Raw genomic sequence first — 22,806 nt, 5'->3', positions numbered from 1 at the left:
TTTTGTTATGTTAATATATTTATTTTTAATTGCGAATTTTGGTTATATATATATAAGCATGAGTAAATTCCAAATTTTTTTCAAAAAGTTTTTGTTAAGTATCATGATTATTAAGATTAGCCAACTTTTTATTATGAAAAATGACATAGTGTGATAACCCGTCCCGTGGACCCCACTAGCCTATCCGCTAGCTTGTCCCCATAGGGAGCAAGCTGGCCCTGCAGGGCATCGATCCTAACTTATTACTGTAGATATCCAAATCTACCAGTAGGTTATTGGTGCGCCAGACGTTTCTCGAACCCTGGTCTCCACCCTTTAACAACCTTCCCACATGACAAGCTGTCATCAATTGAGCTGCAGATCAATTGGTGACAACTTGTCCTGTGGGAAGGTTGTTAAAGGGTGGAGACCAGGGTTCGAGGAACGCCAGACGCACCAATAACTTACTGGTAGATTTGGATATCCACAGTGATGGGTATGTGATAACCCGTCCTGTGGACCCCACTAGCCCACCGCTAGCTTGCCCCCATAGTCCCCAAGCTGGCCCTGCATGACATCGATCCTAACCCCTCACTGTTGACAGTCAATTGGTGACAGCTTGTCCTGTGGGAAAGTTGTTAATGGGTGGGGACCAGGGTTCGAAGAACGCCTTGCGTACCAATAACCTACCGGTGGATTCAGATGAATAGTTCCTGTCTACGGTGAGGGGTTAGGATCGATGCCCTGCAGGGCCAACTTGGGATCTATGGGGGCAAGCTAGCGGTGGGCTAGTGGGTTCTTCGGGACGGGTTGTCACACATAGTAACCAGAGGTATCTATGGGGGCAAGCTAGCGGTGGGCTAGTGCCTAATTGTATATTGAATGAAATATATACCAATGGTAAATTAATGTAAAAGTTTAGAAAAAAACTAAAAAGATTAGTGTTTTTAAACTTACGGTAGCAACAAAATTCGGAAAAAAATAGAGGTAAAGATCTAATACTTCTAATTTCACAAGCAATATCTGAAAAGAAAAATGATGATTGCCAACTACTTGATGTATATGCCAACACATGACCATACATACAAACAATATAAATGTATTCGGTTGGCTGGAATCCGGCATTGACCAGTGTTAACCGACGTTGACCAGATATGACCGGCATTGACCAGAAAAAATATTCTCTAAAAATAATATATTTTTTTGTTTTTATCTATTTTTGATAAATAGTTTGATCATCCACAATTAGTACTTTTCCAAGTTTTCCTTTGACTTGAAATTTGCGACTTTGGGATATTAGAGCTCTTTATCTTCCCTTCAATCCGAACCCATCTTTTCCTGCAAAGAAGATTACATATATTTAGGTGAAAAGATATAGATAGAGATGATGGAACTGAGATAAACCTCTATTGAATGCAACTGTTTTTTCTTTGAATCGATGAATCATAATTATAGAAGAAATAAACGATGAGGCAACGAAGAGCAAGAAAGCATGTGAAGATTAATTACAGTTCATCATTGTGAGTTATAATCTTATAAATAAGTAAAAAAAAAAAAAATATATTTAAAACCCCTACCTTTGAAAATACAAAATTAAAAATGATTTTTAAAAAGAAAAGGTATATATTTGTTATTGTTTTATGAAAAAATCTACTACACATAAAATTATGGTGGTATAGTTTTATTATATTATTTTTGGTATATTTTCTGTATTAACAAAACTAATTACTAGATATAACACAAATTTTGTTTTTCATATAATTTTTAATTTTTTTTTGGTAAATAATTTTCTTGTATTTTTTTGTCGTATAAATTTTTGTTGTTATATTTTGTTTTTGTAAATTATACAAATCATTTATCTTTGAGGAATTGCAGTGTATAACAAAGAAAAAATTATATTTCACCCACTAACCATACTAACCATATAAAAAGTATACACACTATATTTTATATATTAATGACACATTTTACCCTTACCACTATCCCCTACCAACATAATCACCACCACCCCTATCACCACCTCCGGCGACCATCTCCGGCGACTATCTCCAACAACTATCTCCGGGAACCATCTCCGGTAACTATTTCCAGTGACCAACTCCGGCGATCATCTCCAGCGGTCAACTCCGGCGACCATCTTCGGCGGTCAACTCCGGTGACCACCTCCGGCGAGCAACTCCGGCCGTCAATTCCGGCGACCACCTCTAGAGATTAATTCTGGCGACCATCTTCGGCGACCACGGTAAACTCCGGCGACCATCTCCGGCGACCGCGGTAAACTCCGGCGACCACTTCCGACAATAAACTCCGGCGACCACCTCTACCATCAACTACCACACCATCTACCCTAAAATGATAATTTTAACTACCCCTAATCCCATTTTTTTAATTTCTTTGATTAATGTGCTATATTCTTAATTTTATTACTGAATTTGGTTATTGGGCAAATTGACCTTTTATCTTTTTTATTTCTTTATCAAAAGTACATAAAAATAAAAATATTCTTATTTCTAGGAGAAAAAAATTAAAATATATATTTTTTTTGTCAATGTCGGTCAACACTAGTTAATAATGGTCAATATCGGTCAATACTAATCAACGCTAGATTTTAACCAATCTCAAATATTTATGATATTATTGTACGTATAACTTATGTTTGTTTATGGGTATCTTGTTTGATAACAATTATTTACGTAGTTAATTAAATATTTATATTGTTTGTACATGTAGTTATGTCTCTGGCGTATACTTAAAGTAACACCAAAAATTACTATTAAATTATTTCACAAACATTATTATTTACAAGTGTATAAGAGACGTGTAAAGTGAAAGACAAATTAAAAAGAGAAACAAAGGATTCACCTTTCTCACCAGTTTTCAGTTCACTATGCAATTTGCAAACACACGCATACGCATCTCCATCTCTCCTTTTTTCTATTGGATGCTTGCGTAGTTGTGTGCGTCTTCTTAGATGCTTCGGCACTTCTTCTTCACTTCCTTACTTCCTTCTCTCTCTTCTCTCTTCAATTGTCACTTTTTTTTTTGTAATCTACAACATTTGCTCTCCAACACCCATATCATCTTCTTATCCAAAGCCAAGATCTGAAAGTTTCTGGCTTTTCACTGTCAATCGCAAAATCGAGCATACCCAGTAGCTAAAGCTCGGTGCTTTTGGCCTTCTGGGTTATATTTAGGAGTTTTAGGTTTTTATTTTTGTGCTTTAGAAGCAATGGTGGATTCTGGTGGAAGTTGGAGAGATGCTTATAAAGGAATGTCCTCGGATAATGTAAAGGGTTTAGTTTTGGCTCTATCTTCAAGCTTATTCATTGGTGCCAGCTTCATTGTGAAGAAGAAAGGACTTAAGAGAGCTGGTGCTTCTGGTCTCAGAGCAGGTCTATTCTCACTCGCTACTTCTGCGTTGTTTAAACTTTGCTATTGGTAATTTGGGTTTGATGAATGTGTCTATTGATCAATCTGTGTCTGATTCACTTGACATGTGTGTTGAAATGGAGACTTATTGAGACTTGAGTTGCAAAAATTGAAACTTTTGTTTTGCTATTGATTCAATCTAGAAGGTGTCTGGAACTTTCAAAATTCAAATGCAGCATTCTTATGCAAATATTCTGGTGGATTTTGTTATGTATTTGTAATTTTCGGGAGTTGTATAGTCAATGGCAAAATCTTCTTTGCAATGATCTCAAGTCTAGTAGATATTGTTCAATACAATGTTTGATTTTTTTTTGTTGTCTGTTTGACTAAATTTGGTGGTGACATTTGTGTAGGGTCTGGAGGTTATTCATACTTGCTTGAGCCTCTCTGGTGGATAGGCATGATAACAAGTTAGTTTCTTTGATTCTTTGACCCTGAATTTTGCTGGTGCACTGTGGTGTTGGCATGATTGTTCTTGGAAGGTTGTGATGACGTTTATGGTAGATACAATGTTGCTTGTTTTGTAGTGATTGTGGGGGAAATCGCCAACTTTGCCGCGTATGCGTTTGCACCTGCCATTCTAGTTACTCCTCTTGGTGCGCTTAGCATTATTATCAGGTGTGAGTAAACTCATAAGTTTCGCATAACAAAAGTGTTTCCTAGGCTAGGTGGTAGTATTTTCCTATAGATTTGGTTTTATATTTGATAGCTTCATAACCTATCCATCCAAGTTGTATATAGAATCATTGAGCTTTTTATTGTGTTTATGTGTTTTTCCTGCAGCGCTTCGCTTGCACATATCATCTTACATGAAAAGTTGCACACTTTCGGGATCCTTGGTTGTGCTTTATGTATTGTTGGTTCAGTAACAATCGTGTTACATGCTCCACAAGAACGCGATATTGATTCTGTTTTAGAAGTATGGAATCTTGCAACAGAACCTGGTACAAACATCTCTCTCTCTCTCTCTCGCTTTCAAAGTCCAGATAGTTTTCATGACACATTGTGTGTTCTTTAACAGCTTTTCTCTTCTACGCCGCGGGTGTGGTAGGAGCAGCCATCTTACTTATAGTTCAATTTGTACCACTTTATGGGAAGTCACATGTCATGGTATATATCGGTGTTTGCTCTCTCATAGGATCGTTATCGGTACGTGATCGCTCTATAAATCTTACAATGTTGATACACTTACCCTTGTTGGAGTGACAATGTTCGTGACTGTTTACAAAACAGGTTATGAGCGTGAAAGCTCTCGGGATAGCTTTGAAACTCACTTTTTCTGGAACGAATCAATTAGGATACCCGCAAACATGGGTCTTCACTGTGATAGTACTTATGTGCATACTAACACAAATGAACTATCTAAACAAGGTAAGTGAAAGTGCCAGTTCTACATATTTTGTCTTTGTAATGTTATTGGATGAAATGCTGGTTTAGGAAACATTATTTCGGGTTCTCGCTTTTCCTCTCTGGCAGGCGCTTGATACGTTCAATACAGCAGTGGTTTCGCCCATATATTATGTTATGTTCACGTCATTGACGATCTTGGCTAGTATCATTATGTTTAAGGTATTACTTGTTTCTTTGTCTCTCTATATATCATATTCTACATTCCAGTTTACAAAACAATTGGCCATAAACAATGATATGATCTGTTTGTTTCGTCTGGTGATTGCAATGCCTAAACAGGACTGGGATGGGCAGAACGGAACACAGATCATGACAGAGTTGTGTGGGTTCGTCACAATCCTATCTGGAACGTTTCTTCTTCACACAACAGCAGATATGGTTGATGGCGAGTCTAAAGGAAGTAAGCATATTTTTTTGTTTCTTGAGTGTTTGCAGGATATGTTCATTTCGAGCTTTGTTCATGAACCAAATAATTAACAGCGACAAAAAAAAAATGCAGATTTATCATCGGAGAATCATTTGCTTCTGCGACTTCCAAAACATTCAGAAGACAGTAAAGGGTTTGCACAAGAAGGCATCATTCTCAGTCTAAGACGCCAAGAGTCAGCAAAGTCACCACGGCCTGCACGTCAGGTCAAGCAACAAGAAGAGGATCTTGAAGCAGCTGTACCACTTCGGAGACAAGAAAGTTCATCACGTTCATAAGGTTGTTTTGCCTATATATGCGTAAATATAATCTTATACCTAAAGGTCTTCAGTGCCTTAGTATCATCGGCTGTAGAGAAACAGCATTCTTATAATTAGCTGAGTCATTTTTCCACAATATCTATTTGTTATACTGAAAAGTTGGCTTCTTGAATGTGTACTCTTGTCTTGAGCACCATACTCCATGCTTAGTTACTGTTAACTTCAGTATATGATTAACGAGTGCCATTGTCATCATTTGGTAACATTTCGTATTGCGTTGGATTTGAGTGTACCATACAAAATCTAAGTTAAGCTTGAAGTTTGGTCTCAGTTAATATAACGCAATGAAATCATAGAAAATACCTTCCTTGGATTTTATGCCCAATACCATATATCAGAACTTAGAACCCAAACCAGAAACTGCTTTCGCGATAATTGATCAGAACTCTTTGGGTTCTTGTTGAAATCATACACTGATACAGACTACAAAGCCTACGGAAGCAATGAATTGAATAAAACATTGAGACGACTGTTAATGAATTGAATCGGCCTTTTTCACCAATGAAACACCTCTCCCCCTCCATCTCTCTTAAAATCACATCACATATGTATACCTCTAAACCGGGTTCTCACCTGAAACGTGGGTGTTGTTGATCTTCTCACAACAATGTTAGCTCAGAGAAAATTAACTGTGGTGTTTTACTCTTACTCACAGTCAATACAGCCGCGATAATATACAGCATTTAGAAAATAAATGGTCTGTGTTATTGTGTTGCTGCTTGTATAAGGTTTCGCTTCTCCTCTGATCTGTGACGGAACAATTTCGTGATTTTTCTCCTCTCGCAATCCTGAAATTTTACAGAAGGGACAAAAAAAATTAGAACTCTTCTTGATATGCGTTTTGCTCAGGAGTCAGGATCATGATATGAACATAACTCGGCAATATAGCCAAACCTGCATTGTGACACATTCCTACAAATGGATTTGATTCAAAACAGATAATTTAACACATGTGACACTCATATTCATCACTAGTTTCATATATTCAGCTCTGATACTATTTTTTATATCTTACAGACTATACTATACCAACTCCACTTTCGCAAAAATCCATAAGTAAAAGATCTCTCTCTATCTATCCTCAGCTTCAAAGTGGAAACAATGCAAATCAACTGATGCCTATAAGTATCAGGCAGGTCAATATATGACTCTCAACTTCATTGAGGGTTACTGAAACATGAATCTTACCTTGAACATGTGAAGATTAAATGGAGTGTCAGGATTCATCCTTATTAATTTCTGGTAGGTGTATGCAAAGCTCAGCTGATCTCGGGGAGTGAAGCGCTCAACTTCGTTGAACCAAAGACAGGAGAATAGGTTTGACATGGGGGTATGTTCCCTTACAATGAAAGACCCTTCTGGAACATCTGCAAACAACATACACAAGGAGGATTATAGTCACAAAGTGAGAAAAGGAAAACATACGAATGTGTTGAATACATCTATTGGTCGACCATAGCATAACTCGGAGCCAAAAAGCCTTTAACCCACAATGAAAACTTAAATTTGAAGACTGGAACTGCAGTTGACAGCAATCAGATACATGTGACCAATTTTCACATGAGATTCAAACACAAATGCACAGCATTGGCAAAATTTCAAGTGTGAAATTCCACAATGCACGTATTAGCATAATTTTATATGCAAATCGTTGGCAAAAGAATTCTACTTCTTTATCATGCTTGATAAGATTTTGTTACTTTACCATGCACACTAATCATTTTTTTTGTAATTATTATCAGTTTCTTTCTAATCACATATCGTCCATGTTGTAAGCAAACACAAGCAGCTATGGCCACAAACTACAGAAAAAAGCTCCCTAAGCGGGGTTTTGATCATGTCGTATTGCAGTTATCAAAAAGAACTTACTGCTGGGTAGAAGCTTGTTGGGATCTGAAGCATTGAATCTCGTCAGCCCGTCAGTCTGGTAAAACTCAAACTGCTGATCAATGACAGTGTGATTGTACTTGTTCAGCTTCTTGTTTTGTGCAACCTCTTCCCATAGGCAATGGCGGTCGTAATGATTGGAAATAGCATACTCGTGCCCTTCGCGCCACAGAAAGTATTCCAAAATGACTAGGGGGTCCAACTGGAGACGTAACTTGCTGTCTAACCAGATTGAGTACCTAAAGAATATACATCGGATGAGTTTCTGTTTTAAATTGTAGAGGCTTAGGTGGGTAACCAAAACTTCTTCCAACATCTAAACTTCAACGTATTCCCATTTTGGGCTCTTGCATTTGTAGCTTAGTACAGAAACTATACATATTGTCATGCCCAAAACTATACGTAAACTAGTACGGAATCAGTCCGTGACAATATGCTAGACAACTGATATCCTCTCCAGTAGATTCTTATTCATACTAAACCGAGAAATGCTTGTCTAGTCCCTCTAACTTTGGCTAATCATAGCTGCAGGAGAAATTGTGCTAGTTAGACCTATTGAAACCTATTCCTATCACATGAGTCTCACCTTGCCGAAGGGAAAAGTCTGTGTGGTAACAGTTTTGGTATTTTGCCTACCCTCCGCATATCTGCGTAAGGAAGATTCCTCACCACAACCAATTTCCACAGACCAATGAATCCAGCTTCGTCAGGTACTTGGCCTTCGGCAGAAAGTGTTTGCATGGTAATCTCGTCCACAAACACAACGAAGCAAACATCTTTTCTTGACAAACTACTTACCTAAACGAAGAGAGAAATCTCAGGTTAGCAAAGTAATGAATATAAATTTGATAATAACAGCGTGTAATCAAAGAAGACCACATACAAAAGGGATATGTAACTATTGTCTTTATTAATTTTTACTGCACTATAATCATGCCAAAACGAACGCAGTTGAAGCTATTTACAATTCACGGGTAATTTCCTGGTGGGCATAGAGCTTAAGAGATGGTTGGATTCATGATTACATAAACACTCATCAAACAATATATAAGAACTCATTCACTATTCATAATTCACCATTTGCATGTCCGGCTACGGCAATTATGAATACATCACAATATATTTTCCTGCGACCAATTTTGTTTTTAAAAATATTTTGCACTCAAATATAACTGTCAACTACTCATCTTCATCTAGTTGCCAAAATTAGTTTACTGTTCATCTAGTCAGGTTCAACAATTGGTCAAAGTCAGCTTGAAAATCTCAGCTAGTGAGTATCTAAGTGCCACAAAATTTATTAAATCACTAGAATGGGATATTTCCGTGTACCTAACCCGATGTTTAAAGACAATAGTGGTTAGGAATTTCAAATTATAAGAAGGAAAAGACAACAAGAAAATACATAAAGGGCTTACTTTATCATACCATTTTATTAGCAGGATGCCTCAAGCGATCAGAATTTCCAAAGATACAAGATATCACAGCAATGTGACACCTACTGATATAGTTAGCATCATCTTCTGTCAGGTCAAATCCAGTGCTTGGCAATCCTTCGGGGGCTTTGACAAAGCCACAATGGATTTTCTGTTCTTGCACCAAGAAAGATTCTTCTCGTTCCTGTAAACTCTGGTGACCTGCAAATTTAGGCTCCCACTGTTCTTCTCCATCGGGTTTCTCCTCCATCTGTATGTATTGTAAAGAGGGTGTAGCAAAATTTTGAGTGTTCAATGGCTCTTGTATTTGTTGAGTCGAATTCAACAGCTTCATCTCACAAGATACGCCTATAAGATTAAAACAAAAAGAGGATTCTGAGAAGCAAGAGCCCAGAATATATGTTCTTCAACCCAGCTTTATAAGACATTACCTGAAAATCTGTGACTTCGAGCTCGTCTTTTTGTATCAGGTTGTGATGTTTTCCCAGACTTAACACCCGTACCAACGAGAGTAGACTTCCCACGTGACCTTTTCGATGTAGCTCCATTAACCTTTTCAGTTTTATGATGCTTGGTCATGGAATGAAGAGACACGGATGCATTCTCTTTGTGAGATTCTTCAGCACCATCTTCATTGTGCCTATGATTATCTTTGTGTGATTCTTCATTTTCGTCCCCCTCATGACCCATATCAACGTATTCATCCCCTTGAGTATCAATTGAATCATCTCCATGAGGGTCCGTATCAAATGGCGGATGATGCCCATCATTTTCTTTCAATGATTGACCACCTTTTACGAGAGACGCCTGATACTCCACTTCATATTTCTTGAGTTCATCACGTCCAGCTTCATTATAAAAACCAACCCCCTTCAATTCTGAACCCTTCAAAGGATTGCGCAGCGATAAATCCTTTTTCACTTCAGACACTACTGACCTCTCCTCAGCAACAGATTTATCCTCAGAAGCTACCTCTACATCATCCTCATTATAATCTTCATCCCGTCTTCTATCATCCTTATCCCAATATCTCGAATCTCGTCCTTGTAACACTGAACCATGACCAAACTTAAGTATTTTCAAAGGATCAGTTCTTGACACATTCGTGAGAAAATCACCTTCAGATGTATCAATTCCTGCAAAAAAAAACGTAACACAACGCATCAGCTTACGAACATCAATTTCTCAAATCCAATTCGTTATCAACCGAAACCAGGATCTAGCTAAGTGAATCGTTCATACTTTTCAAACTCGAGAAATCGAACTGACCTTTATCATCTCTGCCAAAATTAGTATAACCGGAGAAATAATAGTAAGCGGAAACACAAACAACAAGCACAACACAAAGAAGAAACACCAAAGAGCCAACACCGAAACGGCGATTCCTATCCAACCGAGCAGATCGCCGCCATCGACTAGCTTTCCCGTGCTGCGTAACTACTCCGAAATTACCACCACCGCCGCCGTTACGGATCCCGATCGCTACGTGATCCGACGAAGCTCCGCCGTTGACATAAGGATTGTAACCGCNACCAACGAGAGTAGACTTCCCACGTGACCTTTTCGATGTAGCTCCATTAACCTTTTCAGTTTTATGATGCTTGGTCATGGAATGAAGAGACACGGATGCATTCTCTTTGTGAGATTCTTCAGCACCATCTTCATTGTGCCTATGATTATCTTTGTGTGATTCTTCATTTTCGTCCCCCTCATGACCCATATCAACGTATTCATCCCCTTGAGTATCAATTGAATCATCTCCATGAGGGTCCGTATCAAATGGCGGATGATGCCCATCATTTTCTTTCAATGATTGACCACCTTTTACGAGAGACGCCTGATACTCCACTTCATATTTCTTGAGTTCATCACGTCCAGCTTCATTATAAAAACCAACCCCCTTCAATTCTGAACCCTTCAAAGGATTGCGCAGCGATAAATCCTTTTTCACTTCAGACACTACTGACCTCTCCTCAGCAACAGATTTATCCTCAGAAGCTACCTCTACATCATCCTCATTATAATCTTCATCCCGTCTTCTATCATCCTTATCCCAATATCTCGAATCTCGTCCTTGTAACACTGAACCATGACCAAACTTAAGTATTTTCAAAGGATCAGTTCTTGACACATTCGTGAGAAAATCACCTTCAGATGTATCAATTCCTGCAAAAAAAAACGTAACACAACGCATCAGCTTACGAACATCAATTTCTCAAATCCAATTCGTTATCAACCGAAACCAGGATCTAGCTAAGTGAATCGTTCATACTTTTCAAACTCGAGAAATCGAACTGACCTTTATCATCTCTGCCAAAATTAGTATAACCGGAGAAATAATAGTAAGCGGAAACACAAACAACAAGCACAACACAAAGAAGAAACACCAAAGAGCCAACACCGAAACGGCGATTCCTATCCAACCGAGCAGATCGCCGCCATCGACTAGCTTTCCCGTGCTGCGTAACTACTCCGAAATTACCACCACCGCCGCCGTTACGGATCCCGATCGCTACGTGATCCGACGAAGCTCCGCCGTTGACATAAGGATTGTAACCGCTTCGACCTCCCAAAAACCTCTCCGTTCCCGATTGCCTATACTGAGCCATTCTCGCATTGTCGAACGAGCCACCTCCTCCGTCGCAGTGTCTCTCTTTACGTCTCCGCCGGATTCTTCTTTACATATACACAAGCATTAGAGTGGAGAATGTGAGGAGTAATATTGAAGTATGAATGAAGCAAACTTGTTTTGATTTTGAGGGATACTTGACGAACAAGATCGGATTAAACAACAATTAAAAAACGATCTGATTTGGGTAAGAGAGAGAGAGATGTGAAGGCGCGTGAAATGTCACGCGCTTCCGGGGATAATATGACGGCGTGTTTGGATCAGCAACAGTTTGTTTGTATGATGTGGCAGTCACGAGACTGTCCTTTTGGATCCGACCCATTATTTGTTTGGGTCATGGGTGGGTGTGTATCGGGGTAACAACAATTTTCCCTGGACATTCGGGTACCCGTTTGGATTCGGATCGGATATTTCGGATTTTTGGGTTTAGAGGTATAGGATCCGTTCAGGTATTTATAGACTTTGGGTTCGGATCGCGTATTTCGGGTTCGGATTCGGATTACCCGAAGTTCACAAAACTCTAAATTTTAGGGGGTGTTATTCAACCTTGGATTTTAATGGAGTTGGGTGTATTTCAAAATTCAGCGTTATTCAATTAGGTATTTTAAAAAGTACAATAAAATCTGTTGTTATTGGATTTAACATTTGTTAGATAATTTTAAATCACTTATAAAATCACTGTTATTCTATTTCCAATGGATTTTGTTTCACTTTAGATTTTAACGTGTTTTACATCCAAAACATAAACAAACACAATCCTAACAATTTTTAAGTATTTCATCTCTCTTTTCATAATTATCTCTCCCAATAAAATCAATTCGTTGTCGTCGACGATCATCGTCATCGTCATCGTCATTGTCATCGTTATCGTCGTCGTTATCGTCGTCGTTATCGTCGTCGTCGTCATCGTCCTCATCATCATCGTCCTCGTCATCGTCGTTGTCGTCTTCGTTGTTGTCGTCATGATTATGCGAAATTTGACTCTCAAATTTTCTTCATGTTTACCTCTTTCTTGTTTCATAAGTTATTTGAGAGTTTTGTTCTGCATAAGCAGCTATACCTGTTGGAAAATAAAATTAATGTTTTATCAACATTGATGATAAAAGAATAGAATAACATGGCCAAAGGAAAGGCGTACAGCAAGCTATCAACATTCACTGAAAACTTTGTGAAGGACCACCTGTTACCGAAAATGTTTGTGGATTACAGAAAAGGCGTACAGCAAGCTATATCAAGTAATCCTCATAAACTATAGAGATTTGATCATAGATGCTAATGCAGATGCTTATATATTTTAATTCGATATAAGAATTGAGTTGTTATTAGTTTCTCCTAAATTTAGTCTGATCATGGAACATAAGCTTATGGATTGTGTAGTATCCTCTCAAAAGACCCAGGGAAAAAGGACAATCAAGCCTACTCAAAGAGCCCAATAAATGCAATGGACTAAGGTAGGTGAGCTTAACATAATTTAACAGTTGCATTACTAACTAAAGGTAACGTAACGTAATTAAACAATTCCATTAGTTTAATTATTTGGTTTTAATTCACAACATAATTTATGGATAAGTTATATTTTTTTTATTTACTTTCAAAACTAAAATAAAAAGTCCACTAGTAAATGACTTTCATAACCATGAGTAAAGCTTTTTAAATCCACTAATAACATTTAAATCCACGTTTAAAGCATTTATAAAACCATTTGACTCTGAAATCCACTAATATTTTAAATATGTTAAAAACCTTTGTTGAATAACATCCCCTTAGTATCTAATTTAGTCTAAATTATTCAATAATACGCAATATATCTGAAAATTTAAAGTATTTTTACCCAAATTTACTAATAAACAGTTTAAATACTTCAATTTATCAAAAATATTTAAAAAATGAGTATTTTGAATACTTATATTATTTAAATTATAAATATTACTAATGTATTACTACTATATATTAATAATGTTGGTATATTCGGATATCCGTTCGGATTTCGGTTGAGATCGGAATCGGATTCGGGTTCGGATTTTCGGATTTAGAGATTTAGAACCCATTCGGGTATTTTACAATTTCGAATACGAATTCAAATCGGGTTTTTCGGATCGGGTTCGAATTGGATCTTCGGATCGGATCCGGTGTTTGTTTTCTATTTTTGTTTGACTAATTTTGATGTCAATTATTAGACAATTTTAAAAAGTGTAATGAAGAAAATGCAACTTCAGTTTTCGTTAAGGAAAAAACAGGTTTAAATATCAGCAAAATGCAAAAATCATTACATTCATTTGATATATTATATGGTACCAAGTTGTGTATTAATGTATTATATTCTTACAATTAATATTAACAAGGTAAATCGATAAACATTTTTTATTTGTACATTGTATTATTTGAAAATTTTTATTCAATTGCATGATTTTATAAATATTAGAGAGTATATACAAAATTTTGCATATACTTTTGTATCATAACGACCTTACTTGAACATTATCATATAGGTATGAAGAAAAATTAAGGGCAATTCTCAAATATAGCACTAACTAGATTAAGACTCGTGCTAGAGCACGAATTGAAATTCATTTTATTTACATTGTAATTTTTTATAAAATATAATTTATGTGATTATTTTTAAAAGTTTTTTTGGATAAAATATTATATAATAAAATCATATGCTAAATATGATGACTTGAAAAATACACTTATTTTGTAAGTTTTATATTGTTAATGATTATAGATAAGTACCCGTGCTATAACACTGGTTAAATTTTATTTTATACAAAATTTTGTATATTTTCTATTTTAAAATAAAATTATAATATGTTGTATTAGTGTATGTACGTGAAGTTATTTCAACAATGTATATTCTACCACATGACTTGAATGTCATTATAAGACATAATTTTGTGAATTTGGTTTTTAAAAAGCGAGTTATTATATTATGAGTAATTTGATATATTGTTATACTTTTTGTTTTAATATACTTGGTTTTTTAAAATTTTTTCATATTATAGTGACATATTATTGACATTGCTATAACAAACCAATTTAGAGTGTTTATAGTTTCAAACTTTAATATCAAGTTTCAATATTTTAAAAATATTTCAAAATATATTATTTAAAGTTTATTCTATTATATAAAATTATAAAATTCAACAAAAAAGTATGAAATTGAATTTAAGTATTCAAATTTTGACCCGTTACTTAGTAAATTTTTTAATTCAATATATATTATTTTTAAAGAATAATATTACTAAAAATTGAATATTTTATAGATTGAATCATTTATATTTGTTTTTAAAAATTCAACTTATGGTATATCCGGAAATAAAACTATTTTTTAATTATAATAAATAATATGAGAATTTATTTGTTTCACAAAATAGACTCATATATAAAAATGAGAGGTGAAGTATAATAATAATTAACAAATTAATATTTTAAGTTAGATATCAAAGGATTTTATATTGATGAATAATTTAATAACAAAAATTAATATGGTAAGTTAGATGATATCAAATGATGCTTTAGAATATTCTCTTTAAGATTTTTGGAAACAATAAATCCAGACTATACAAATAATATAAAACTTAATATATAACCTATTTGTAACCAACTTATTAAAATTATATAGTTTACAAAACAATGTTGTGTACTTCCGTTTTATTATATAGGGGATTTAAGTTTTTGTTCCAAAACTAGCACACAATCTTATTTATTCCAAATCTAGCACAACTTTAATTTTAGGGAAATTATTTAAATAAAAGAAAATATTAAACATTAAAAGAAAAAAGGGAAAACACAACGGTCACCGTCTATGCAAAAAACCTAAAAACTGAAAGTCTTTGTATTTCTCTACCCCTTTACAATCGAGATTACAAGGTATTTAAAGACATATTAGTTACAAAGTGAGTTCAATCTTCCTAAGATCAAGGACTAGATATCTGAAATATCTGAACCGATATTTGGTATGTTTGAAACCGAATATTCCATATCCGATCACCCTCCCGCAGTGAAATCGTCCGAGCACCAGACGGTTAAACTGGTTCTAAAGTCCTTGAACAGTGTAGATGGCAATCCTTTGGTGAATATGTCTGCCAACTGCAGAGATGATGGTACGTGAAGAACTTTAACCTGGCCGAGAGCTACCTTCTCACGAACAAAATGTAGATCAATCTCTATATGTTTTGTACGTTGGTGTTGAACTGGATTGTTGGAGAGGTACACTGAACTGATGTTGTCACAATACACCAAGGTTGCAGTTCGCACCGGGCAATGCATCTCGAGAAGCAGATTGCGTATCCAACATGTTTCTGCAACCACATTCGCAACACCCATGTACTCTGCTTTGGCGCTTGAACGTGAAACAGTTGGTTGACGTTTGGCCGACCACGAGAGCAAATTATTTCCTAGATAGACACAGTAGCCAGATGTAGACCGTCCTGTATCCACACAACATGCCCAATCCGCATCAGTATAGGATGTTAGTGACCCAATATTGCCACGAAACAATTGTAGACCGTGAAGTTGTGTGCCTTGAATATATCTCATTATCCGTCGCAAGGCCTGCATATGTGGGACTCGTGGATCATGCATGAACAAACAGATTTGTTGGACCGCATAAGATATATCATGTCTTGTAAATGTGAGGTATTGCAAAGCACCAGCGAGACTTCGATATTCTTTTGGATTTAAGATCTTGTCACCGACTTCACTTGAGAGCTTCGAATTGACATCCACTGGTGTCGAAACAGGCTTACATTCCTTCATACAAGCTTTTAAGATGATGTCCTTTGCATAATGTGATTGAGATAGCATTAGACCAGCCTTTTTGTATTCAGCCTTTACTCCAAAAAAATGATGCAGTATGCCGCCGTATGTCATTGGAAACTCTCCCTTGAGTAAGGTAGTGATGTCAGCAATTAGACGTTGACTTGAACCTTTGAGTATTATATCATCAACATATAAAAGGAGATAAGCAATGTCAGCTCCTATCTTGTAGATAAACAAAGAATTGTCGCTTTTGCTCATATGAAAGCCAAGCTTAGTGACAAAATTCTTAAATCGTGCATTCCATGCCTTGGGAGCTTGCTTTAAGCCATAGATAACTTTATTTAACTTGCAGACATGACGAGGAAAAGCTTTGTTGATGAAACCGGGAGGTTGATGCATATATATTGTCTCTTCTAGGTCTCCATGGAGGAAGGCATTCTTTATATCTAGTTGTTTAGTATCCCAGCCTTTGGAAACCGAGACATGTAAAACTGCTCGTATCGTTGCAGGTTTTACTACGGAGGCAAACGTTTCAAAGAAATCAACCCCTTCCTCTTGTGTTTTCCCATTTGCGACCAGTCTTGCTTTGTAGCGAGATAAGTTTCCATCTGCATCATATTTGTGCTTAAAAAACCACATAGAATTCACAATGTTAGCATTTAGCGGACGAGGTTCTAAGTTCCAGGTCTTAGCTTTAATTTTAGCATCATACTCATCAGTTACTGCCGGATTCCAGTTAGGATCTAACAAGGCTTTTTGGTGGGTTGAAGGAATCGGGGAAACAGAGGATGTGTGAAGTAATAAATGCTGCTTTGTTTTTCTGCAACCTGTTTGGCTTCTTGTTTTCATTTGCTGGTGGGTAGGCTGAGGTACCGGAGCTGTGACTGTAGGCAAGTCAGGTGGGTGCTCAGTACTCAGAGGAGAAGGAACCGGGTTAGATACCGTTGTTGGTGTTTGAAGAATATCACGAAACATCGTCGATGGCTCATCGACCTGACTTAGAAAGTCATAAGTAGTCTGTACTTGAGAGTGATTTTGAGCCGCCAGAAATGTATTCTCATCAAACACCACATGTCTAGAGATTATAATCTTATTAGTCTTAAGATCTAGACAACAGTATCCCCGGTGTTGAAGTGGATAACCCAGGAATAGACATGGGGAAGAACGAGGTGAGAGTTTGTGAATGGTGGAGTTGTTCAAGTTTGAATAACAGAGACAACCAAACACTCTTAAGTGATCATATGTTGGTGTCTTTTCAAAGAGAGCAAAATAGGGGCTTTGAAAATTGATTGATGACGAAGGAAGAATGTTTAGAAGGTGAACAGAGGTATGAAGTGCTTCAGCCCAATAAGTAGGAGGGAGCTGAGCCTGAAACAAGAGAGTTCGAATGAGATTATTAATGGTTCTTATCATTCTTTCTGATTTCCCATTTTGTTGAGAAGTATATGGACAAGAAAAGCGAATGTTGATTCCATTAATATCAAAATGATGAGTAAACTTCTCATTTGAATATTCTCTTCCATTATCACACTGAAACGATTTGATAATGGCATTGAACTGAGTTTTAACATACGTAGAAAAATGCAGGAATTTTGTGAAGACTTCACTTTTTCTACGAAGAGGGTAAACCCAAAGGAAATGAGAAAAATCATCAATAAAGATAACATAATAACGAAGGCCACTCATACTTGGCACTGGAGAGGTCCACACATCGGAGTGGATAAGTTCAAATGGTTTAGAAGAAACTATTTGAGATTTATGAAAAGGAAGTTTGACATGTTTTCCCAACTGACAAGCATTACAAGAAGATGGTAAGCTTTGCTTATTACACTGAAACATCTTTGAGGAAAGAAGAGATTTGAATGTTTCATTATTTGTGTTGCGTAGCCTCATATGCCAAAGTGAAGGAGAAACAACCAAGCAAGATGAGTGCATAGCAGCGGTGTTAATGGTGGATGAGTTGAGGGGATAGAGGTCGCCATTGCTATCACTGCGGAGTAGAATCGTTCGTGTGAGAAGATCCTTCACAGAAAATCCAAAGGGGTCAAACTCCACAGTGCAAGCATTATCTTTTGTAAACTGGAGAACAAATATAAGTTTTTTGATGATTTTTGGAGTGACAAGAACATTGTAAAGATTTAGAGGGCGAGAGTTTGAAGGAAGAGAAGTAGAACCAGAAAGAAGAACAGGAAGAGAGGAACCGTTACCGACAATAACTGACGTGTTGGTGTTCGAATTAAAGTTAGAGTGGAGCATACCTGCCGTAGATGCTAAGTGAGCAGTCGCAGCCGTATCCATGTACCATCCACCTGATGTCGGATCTGTGAGGGTCATGGTATGAAATGCTTCAGCCACATCTTGTGTTGGTTGAACAGTTGTGATATTTGCAGCAGCTTGAGATGTTGCAAATGGTCGTGGACTTGATCCGAGAACACCACGGTTCTGAGCACTTGGCTGATAAGGGCTCCATTGTGCATAAGGAGATGCAGGCCAAGTGTTGAATGTGGCTGGCCAGTAGTGTGGAGGAGGTCCCCAGTTTTGAGCCTGCGGTCGCTGTGTTTACCTCTGTTCTGAAAGTTCGGCAGAAAGTTGTTGTTGTGTCTACCTCTGTTGTTGTTGTTGCGATTGTTATTGTAGTTGCGTCGCCAAGGTCGGTTTTGTTTGGAAGAATTGGATTGGTTGCTTGGATTGTGATTTGCAGAGGTTGTGGTGACAAGCGCCGTGGGAGATGAGGCATGATCAGCATGTGAAGCAACAACCTTATGAGCCTTCTTCAAGCGAGATTCCTCTTCTTGCAGCATAGACTTAGCATCATCAAACGATGGAAATGGTTTCTGATGTTTAATAATATTGATGATGTTATCAAACTTGTTATTGAGTCCATTCAACATGTACATCACAAGATTGCGGTCATTGACAGGAGCATCAAGGTTGGAGAGAAGATCAGCAAGAGACTTCAGAGATTGGCAATAGGCCTGAATTGATTGGTCTCCTATTTCCAGCGTACACAGCTCATTGTCAACCTGCATAACTCTCGCATCTTTGTTGTTGCGGAACTGATTTCAACGCGTAGCCATATGTCTCTTGCGGTGCCTCCCGTTTTGAATGTTGATTTGAACAATGGTGGAGCAAGGGTTCCATAAATCCAAAGTTTAACTAACCCATCACGCTTTAGCCAAGGTTGGTCATTGGCATTCGCTGGATTTGACGAACCATCAACGTGTCCTAAGACATCAAATGTGAGACAGTGGGTGAGGAACAGTTCCCACCACGCATCGTAGTTATGATCATCCATGTCAAGAATCAGAGGGATGTGCAGTTTGATGTTGGTGACACCAAATGCTTGTTCTGTAGGAACAGCCATTGAAGCAAAAAGAAAGAAAAAGAAAGAGTGAGAGAATTGAAAGACGTGAAAAGAGTGAGAGAATTGAAAGACGTGAAAAGAGTGAGAAAGAAAAAGAGAGGAGAGAACTAGATCAAGAGACTTGGCTCTGATACCATGAAAGACTTTGTATTTCTCTACCCCTTTACAATCGAGATTACAAGGTATTTAAAGACATATTAGTTACAAAGTGAGTTCAATCTTCCTAAGATTGAGGACTAGATATCTGAAATATCTGAACCGATATTTGGTATGTTTGAAACCAAATATTCCATATCCGATCAAAAACTTTCAGTTGAATTCGAGAGGCTCAGAGGAGGAGAAGGAGACAAAGCAACAAAGCGTACGTATGGGGAAGAAGCAAGGAGAGAGAGGAAAAGCTTTGATTTTGAGGAATGATGCAGTAAATGAAATCGGAGATGATGGTTATTGCCGCCACCGACGCTTCTCTCTCGCTGTATTGCTTTTTCAGTGTTAGATTTTAAACTTACGGTAAGATCGATATTTTGGATTCTTGTTTTGAAGCTCGATTCTTAAGTCTCATTGTTTTGTCTGATTGAAACCTCTGTTGTGATTAATTTTCCTTTCTAATTTTCAGAAAGTTTCTGATTTTTAGTAGATTGGATGATTTGTGATTTGGGTATCTCAATTTCCAAATCGGTAAGCTTTTCTTCCACCTTTTCTATGTTCATTGGATTTAACAAGTACTAGATTCTGATTGATTTTCTATGTTCATTGTTGGGCCGCATTCTTGTCACCGATTGTCCTCGCCTCGCTTGAGAATCTGATAATAGATAGATTGAGAGAGGAAGCTGAGAAGGAAGAGAAAATGATTTCTTCATGGATCTCTAATAGAGAATATAAAGTTGAAACTGGGGTTGCAGAAGAAGAGAAGGAAGAAAAAGGATATTAGGGAGAAGAAGAAGATGACTCTAGTGGTTGTCATAATGGAGAGAGTTGAACAAGAATCAATTGTGATTAAACCTGATTGTTTCAGGTATAAAAGACAGTTATATTTGATTGAGAAACAGAGACAACGGCATGAGGATCTGATGATTCTTGCCGTCTTTTCTAGAAGAACAAGCATATTCTGGGTATGGTCATGGCAACGTTGCTGGAGTTGATGGTTTGGCAAATGGACTGTTGTTAGACATCTATGAGAGTTTTAAAACATTTTTTATATTGTTTTGGTACTTTACAATGTTTATGCACTATAAGAGTGTCACATGTTTTCTACTAGACAAGTTACTAGTTGTTGAGGTAACTGTGATTCAGTTTGCTACAAATTCTCATTTATTTCAAGAAAATTAAATAACGATTCCACAAAATTCAGGAAAGATTCCACAAATTCTGGAAAGCTTTATTGATTTTAGGATGACCTTCATAAAACGTTTGGAATATATGATGGTCTTCATAAAAAGTCTGGACAATAGTAAATTGGGTCAAACCTAAGAGGTCTCAGAACATAGGGAAGAAGTAGAACCTTGAGTCTTCAAGGTAAAATGTGATCTTGTTAGTGTTCAAGCTGATAGCCATACACATGTACTAGGTTCCATTATACTTTAGGTTATTATTTTTTTTTTGTCAAAAACTTTAGGTTATTTTAGGTTACAATAGTTGTAGATGATGGATCACAAGAACACTAGAATGTGATTGAGTTTGCTACATGTTCTCTTTAATTTAAAGGACTCCTTGAAAATTCGGGAAGGATTCCACAAAATTCATGTAAGCTTACACGAAATTCAGGAAGGATTCCTTGAACTTCATGATGACCTTTATGAAAAGTTTGAATTTTCTGATGAATTTCATAAAAATTCTGGATAGTGGTAAACAACATGATATGCACAATACCCCTTACTAAATGGAGTAATCTTTGACATATTGTGGTAAAACACCAAAATAGATTTAGAAACACATTTATTTAAATTTAGGGAATGATTTGATAATATTAAGGAGAAACCCTTAAACTTCATGATAGCCTTCATAAAATATTTAGAAATACACAAAATCCAATTGTTACTTGTAGATAAAATATCAGGATATGCACAAAATAAAATCAGAAATCTCTCACTAAATGGAGTAATATGTGATACATTAAAGTAAAACATAATTAAAAAAAAAACTCATTTATGTAGACTTAGGAAGGATTTCATAATATTTAGGAAGACATCTTTGAAATTTAGGAAGCTTTTCCTAAATATTCATTAATCCCAAAAATGGTTATGACCAGAACGAGAAGATCCTCCCCCACTGTACTCTACCTCATCAACACTACTAGCCAACTCCATAACCAACAAAGTATAACCCGAAGAAGCCGAAGACATCAAAACCAACTAATTTTCTTACTATTTACCAACTTCTTTGTTCTCAATGACATTATATCAAACACTTGGTATGCAACAATTTTGGTGTCCAAAGATGAGAAGATAGCACTCAAATACATATTTCAGCTTCAAGATTACCCATGCTTTTTTATTACCTAACAAAACAGTTCCAATATTCAACAGTACTCAGCAATTTCAATACCCAACAATACTCAACAATTTCCAATAGTTCATAATTCATAATCAGATTTCATTTAATACCCAACAATGCCAATACCCAAAGCTTCTTCTTCTTCTTCTGCTTCTTCTTCTTCTTCTTTATATAGAATCACGATCTCGCTGAGAATACAAAATCTGAGACTAAAAAAAAATATACGAAGAAGAAGAAGAAGAAGAAGCTTCACCAAAAGCTTCATCGTTGGAAGCTTCACCACAAGCTTCAACGGAACCTTCATGTGACCTATCAAAATGTAAGTTTAATAATCTCATACTAAATTTTATTATTTAAATTAAATAAGAAAGTTAATATACACAAATGCTACTTTTGGAAAAATTGAGAGTGTGTGCTAGACTTGGAAGAAAAACTTAGATTAGTGCTATTGAAAGGAATTTCTCTAAAATTAATGCATTTAGTGCAAGAAAATATAATGTTCATACACCTTATGTTTCGAAGTTAACAGAATCGTAGAACAAAGAGATTTGTGAAATGATTTTCTGATTGATTGATTGTAACAAACTTTACAATGAATGTTATATACATAAACAGATCTAAACTAAATTGAAAATCAATCTAGGTTAAGTTAGCAAATGTACATAAGCAAGCTA

The 22,806-nt window shown here is 36.5% G+C and overlaps 2 protein-coding genes across 5 annotated transcripts; one reads left to right on the top strand and one right to left on the bottom strand.

Annotated features, from left to right (window-relative positions):
- Positions 2,837–5,770, top strand: LOC104707251 (probable magnesium transporter NIPA5). The gene is made up of 9 exons (XM_010423557.1): positions 2,837–3,371; positions 3,762–3,818; positions 3,936–4,026; positions 4,192–4,352; positions 4,430–4,557; positions 4,642–4,779; positions 4,885–4,977; positions 5,098–5,218; positions 5,318–5,770. Exons 1-9 carry the CDS (start codon positions 3,209–3,211, stop codon positions 5,521–5,523), a joined length of 1,158 nt encoding a protein of 385 aa, XP_010421859.1. The 5' UTR covers positions 2,837–3,208; the 3' UTR covers positions 5,524–5,770.
- On the bottom strand, positions 5,856–11,775 carry LOC104707250. 4 transcript variants are annotated; one of them, XR_002033000.1, is made up of 9 exons: positions 11,185–11,773; positions 10,419–11,051; positions 9,317–9,388; positions 8,878–9,233; positions 8,039–8,250; positions 7,435–7,691; positions 6,754–6,932; positions 6,219–6,353; positions 5,856–6,138 (listed from the first exon to the last, which is right to left on the bottom strand). XR_002033000.1 is itself a non-coding variant. In XM_010423556.2 (8 exons), the coding sequence occupies exons 1-8, from the start codon at positions 11,492–11,494 to the stop codon at positions 6,270–6,272; spliced, it is 2,148 nt and encodes a 715-aa protein (XP_010421858.1). In that variant the 5' UTR covers positions 11,495–11,773; the 3' UTR covers positions 5,856–6,269. The 4 variants fall into 4 exon arrangements, 3 of the variants coding, with proteins under 3 accessions (XP_010421858.1, XP_019084040.1, XP_019084041.1); XM_010423556.2 differs by having other exon boundaries at positions 5,856–6,353; positions 9,317–9,552; positions 10,538–11,051; XM_019228495.1 differs by lacking the exon at positions 10,419–11,051 and adding an exon at positions 10,155–10,398 and having other exon boundaries at positions 5,856–6,353; positions 9,317–10,021; positions 11,429–11,773.

This window comes from Camelina sativa, chromosome 8, assembly GCF_000633955.1.
Source record: "Camelina sativa cultivar DH55 chromosome 8, Cs, whole genome shotgun sequence".
NCBI classification, from domain to species: domain Eukaryota; kingdom Viridiplantae; phylum Streptophyta; class Magnoliopsida; order Brassicales; family Brassicaceae; genus Camelina; species Camelina sativa.
Note: the sequence above shows the minus strand (reverse complement) of the source record. Positions and strands in the feature narration are given on the sequence as shown.

Coding starts and splice junctions, on each gene's coding strand:
- LOC104707250 (XM_010423556.2), bottom strand. CDS start 11,494: ATGGCTCAGTATAGGCAATCGGGAACGGAGAGGTTTTTGGGAGGTCGA. Junction 9,553..10,537: donor AGGCACAATGAAGATGGTGC/TGAAGAATCTCA, acceptor GGGGGACGAAAA/TGAAGAATCACACAAAGATA. Junction 9,234..9,316: donor TCGAAGTCACAGATTTTCAG/GTAATGTCTTAT, acceptor TTAATCTTATAG/GCGTATCTTGTGAGATGAAG.
- LOC104707251 (XM_010423557.1), top strand. CDS start 3,209: ATGGTGGATTCTGGTGGAAGTTGGAGAGATGCTTATAAAGGAATGTCC. Junction 3,372..3,761: donor TGCTTCTGGTCTCAGAGCAG/GTCTATTCTCAC, acceptor ACATTTGTGTAG/GGTCTGGAGGTTATTCATAC. Junction 5,219..5,317: donor TGATGGCGAGTCTAAAGGAA/GTAAGCATATTT, acceptor AAAAAAATGCAG/ATTTATCATCGGAGAATCAT.